This window comes from Carlito syrichta, unplaced genomic scaffold (assembly GCF_000164805.1).
Source record: "Carlito syrichta isolate Samal-C Ts95f unplaced genomic scaffold, Tarsius_syrichta-2.0.1 Scaffold111653, whole genome shotgun sequence".
NCBI lineage: Eukaryota > Metazoa > Chordata > Mammalia > Primates > Tarsiidae > Carlito > Carlito syrichta.
This window is the reverse complement of record NW_007055749.1, coordinates 22,475-26,120: the sequence shown is the minus strand read 5'-3', so window position 1 is coordinate 26,120 and position 3,646 is coordinate 22,475. Positions and strand designations below refer to the sequence as shown.

Sequence of the window (3,646 nt, the reverse complement as noted above, 5' to 3'; positions counted from 1 at the left end):
TAATGAAATGATAGTGCTGGTAGGTGGTTTTTGCCTTTTTTAACATCTTTATTTGGCAGAAAAAAAAAATGTTGGCAACTTATCTCAATTTCAAAACTTTTGCTGATATTTGAATTCCCAAAAGATGGGGACTCAGGCATAGCTCTGGCCTTCGAGAGATTTCCAGAAGGAAAGTCAGAGCCCAGAGCAATTGGGATCAGGAGGCCCTCAGTTTCCAGCACTCCAGCCAGGTTACAGAGCATCACTGAGCAATCAAAAGATTATCAACAGACAAAAAAAGTTTATTGAGAACAAAATTGAAAGGTATCAAGAGTCCTGGACCCAAAAGACCCATGGAGGTAGTCAAGGGCTCTGCCTCAGGGTCAGTGTAAGGAGCCCTGGAAGAAGTCATTGCACATGACAGTGATAAGGGCCAGAAAAACAGCGTACTCCTGGAAGTCCACCTGCTGGTCGCTGTTCTCATCCAGGTCTCCCATCAACTTCTTCAGTCCCTCCTCATCCACCTTCTCCTGAAAACGAGAGAAATAAGGTCATCATCACGCCAGCTTTCAGTCCAGCTCCACACAATACCTAGACCCCACACACATTCACAGGTCTGTGCCCTCCAGCAGCTGGGGTACCTGGCAGAAAGCCCTGGGAGCTACTAAGAGGGCCCAAGAGTAAGGAGAGATAAACACTCATTGGTGAGAGCCCCAGCGTGCCCTGCTGGGGGTGGGGAGAACCTGGGACACTCCTCTCAGCACATACCAGTTCTAATGCCACAGGAGCCTAGTGAGGTGGGCATCATCCCCCCATTCTGCTGATGAGGAAACTGAAGCTTGCAGCTCCCCTTCACCAGGGTGAATTCTTTTCTTTTTATTTTTTACTTTATTTTTATTTTTGAGTTGGGGTCTCACTCTGTCACCCAGGCTGGAGTACAATGTCACACTCATGGCCACCGCAACCTCAACCTGCTGGGCTCAGGTGATCCTTCCACCTCAGCCTTCCAAGTATCTGGAACTACAGACATGTACCACCACGCCCAGCTAATTTTTTGATTTATTGTAGAGATAGAGGTCTCGACAAATTACCCAGGCTAGTCTCGAACATGTGGGCCCAGGCAATCCTCTCCCCTCGGTCTCCTAAAGTGCTGGGATTATAGGATTTTTGTGTGTATGTGAGAGAGAGAGAGAAATGAGGTCTGGCTATGTTGCCTAGGCTGGTCTCGAATTCCTAGCCTCCTGTCTCAGCCACCCAAAGTTCTGGGATTACAGGCATGAACCACCATGCCCAACTTAGAAAAGGCAAACAATTTCTAATACCATCCAAAATGATTAGAAAAGTTTAACCAAAAACAAAACAAACAGGAAAGAAAGACCTGCCCTGTGTGTTCAATACCTGAGACCTGACTTTGGGATTACCCACAAGCCAGCATAATGAGGGTGCGGGACAAATTGAGAGTTGACTACATTTCTCTGCAAAATGTAGAGAATGTAGACCAGGTGCATATCTTAGCTGGACTTTTCTCTCTCTCTATCCACTCTTTTACTTTGGCATATAAATATGGAGAGAGAGCTGGAGAGGGAGGGAGAGAAGGAGGGAGGAGAGAGAGCGCTCACAAACACATGCTATGTGACCTTGAGCCAACCTCTTCCCCTTTCTGGGCTCTGGGTTGCTCAACTCTCCAATAAGAGGATTCAGCAGATGGACTCTGGGGGCCCAAGAGCACACAATTCTCTGGAATGCTGGGGAACTGTCAATCACAGAGCACTCACATGGGTCTCCCTCCCACTCCAGTGGGGCCATGAAGCAAAAATGGGGAGGGGGGAAGGTGGACCTCCCCTCCACACCAGGACCTCCCCTCCCCAGGTCTGCCCGACTTACCCCCACAAAGCTGGGCAGCTCCTTGTGCAGAAGTTCCTTCATCTCCCCCTTACTCAGCTTGAACTTGTCGCCCTCTTGACCGGAGTACTTGTGGAAGGTGGTGACCATCACGGCCAGTGCCTGCTCCAGGGGACTGGACATCTCGGATCTGGGGCTGCAGAGGTGGCAGGTCATGAGGATGCTGCCAAGGCTCTTGGGTCCCAGCCTGCAGGACTCGCGCCTGCCCTGTGTTCCAACCTACCTCACCAAAGCCCTCTCCGAATGGGAAGGCAGGGGCTGCATCTCCTCTGAGACTGTGGCTCCCCGAGGGCGGGGGCCATTCCTCCATCTCACACAGAGGGCAGATGCTGAGCCTCCCCCTATGTCTGGGAGTCACCAAAGGCAGGACCTCCTCTCTCTTAAATCACAATTGGGGCATGCCTGAGAGTAGTCTGTGCCAAGCACTGGGAGGACAGGCATGTCCGGGGGGCAGCTAGTCGGGGCTCCCTGCACTGTCTGGCAGTAACCATGGCTACAGGCTAAGAGTAGGAAGCCCCCCAGAGTCATGTCCTTCCTTAAACCCAGGGTTCCTGCAGCCAGACGGTGTCTCTCTTTGCCACTCAACTGAAAACTGCCTTGAGTAGAGATGGTTCCTCCCTCACACTAGGGGTTCTCAGAGGGTGGGATGTCCCCCCATCACACTGGAGCCCTCTGAGTCACGGAGTTCTCTCTCTATCCAGACAGGGCATGGGCCAGGTGGGGGAAACTGAACATCCTCCCCACCAGGAAGGATCCTGTTGGGATGAGAATCGAGAAAACTCAATGTCCAGTGCCTCGGGACAAGGGCAAGACAGATCCCAGAGGTCACCGTTTCTGGGCCCTGCCTCTGGGAATGTGGGGACTAGCCTAAAAGGTTAGGCAGGTTTCAGGGTGAGGCCAGAGCAGGAACGCCCTAGGCCCATCCTGCCTGCCTCACCTTCACTGAGGCAGCGGACAGGGCTCTGCCGCTACTCAGGGCCACGACCCAGGCCAGCCGTGCACCTGAGACCCCTTCCTCTTGCTTCTTAGTCCTGCTAAAATCAAGGACTTTGCAAAAAGCAAAAACAAAACAAACTCATGGTTCTTGTTACAGCACCCCCCCACGTGTATACCTCCCACTTCTAGACTTAGACCCCCAGAGAAGGGCCCCTAGACTGAGATACCCAAACTGAGAGACCCAGAGAGGGGCCTCCAGACCAACAGACCCACAGAAGGAATCCCCCAGACTGAGAGACCCAAGAGAGGGTCTTAGAGCAACCCCTTAATGGAGACCTCACAGAGGAACTTGGAAAAAGATCCCTCAATCTGACACTTCACAGAGAATCCCTCCAAAGAAGAAAGACCCACAGAGGCCCCAGGTGGATCCCACCCAGGAAGCCAGAATGAGAAAACTATGAAGACAAAGATCAAGACAAAAGAACAAAGGAAGAGACCTAGGGGGCTCCTCCCCACCCCGCTTTCAACAGAAGAGAGGGACTCACCAGACCAGGCGGCAGAGAGAGACTCAGGAAGGAGAACGGAGTGGCCAGGCACCCAGGGTGGAGGTTTATATGCTGGTCCCACTGGCCCCCAACTTAGCATTTTAAGGAAATCAAACCTGCCTTAACCTGTTCCCACCAAAGCCTGGCCTCCTGCCACCCCACGGCTCCCTCCCAGCCCCCTCTCGCTCCCAGAGACTGCCAGCTTCACCACCCATTAAAGTAGGGCTGCAGGCCTGGCCAAGGGCAGCCCCTGAGCCCACCAGGCCACATCAGGGAGTGGAGGG

General features: G+C 52.7%; 1 protein-coding gene across 5 annotated transcripts in view; it reads right to left on the bottom strand.

Annotated features, from left to right (window-relative positions):
- Positions 1-254: 254 nt before the first annotated feature.
- Positions 255-3,646, bottom strand: part of S100A2 (S100 calcium binding protein A2) — a 7,183-nt gene continuing 3,791 nt past the window's right edge. For 2 of the 5 annotated variants that reach the window (XM_008070539.1, XM_008070546.1), the window contains exons 2-3: positions 1,864-2,017; positions 255-509 (exon numbers count right to left, since the gene is read on the bottom strand). In XM_008070539.1, the coding sequence (XP_008068730.1) occupies positions 363-509; positions 1,864-2,004 (288 nt within the window). In that variant the 5' untranslated portion in view covers positions 2,005-2,017 and the 3' untranslated portion in view covers positions 255-362. Of the gene's footprint in view, positions 510-1,863; positions 2,018-3,362; positions 3,643-3,646 lie in introns of those variants that run through there. The other 3 variants (XM_008070534.1, XM_008070528.1, XM_008070551.1) reach the window with 3 other exon arrangements.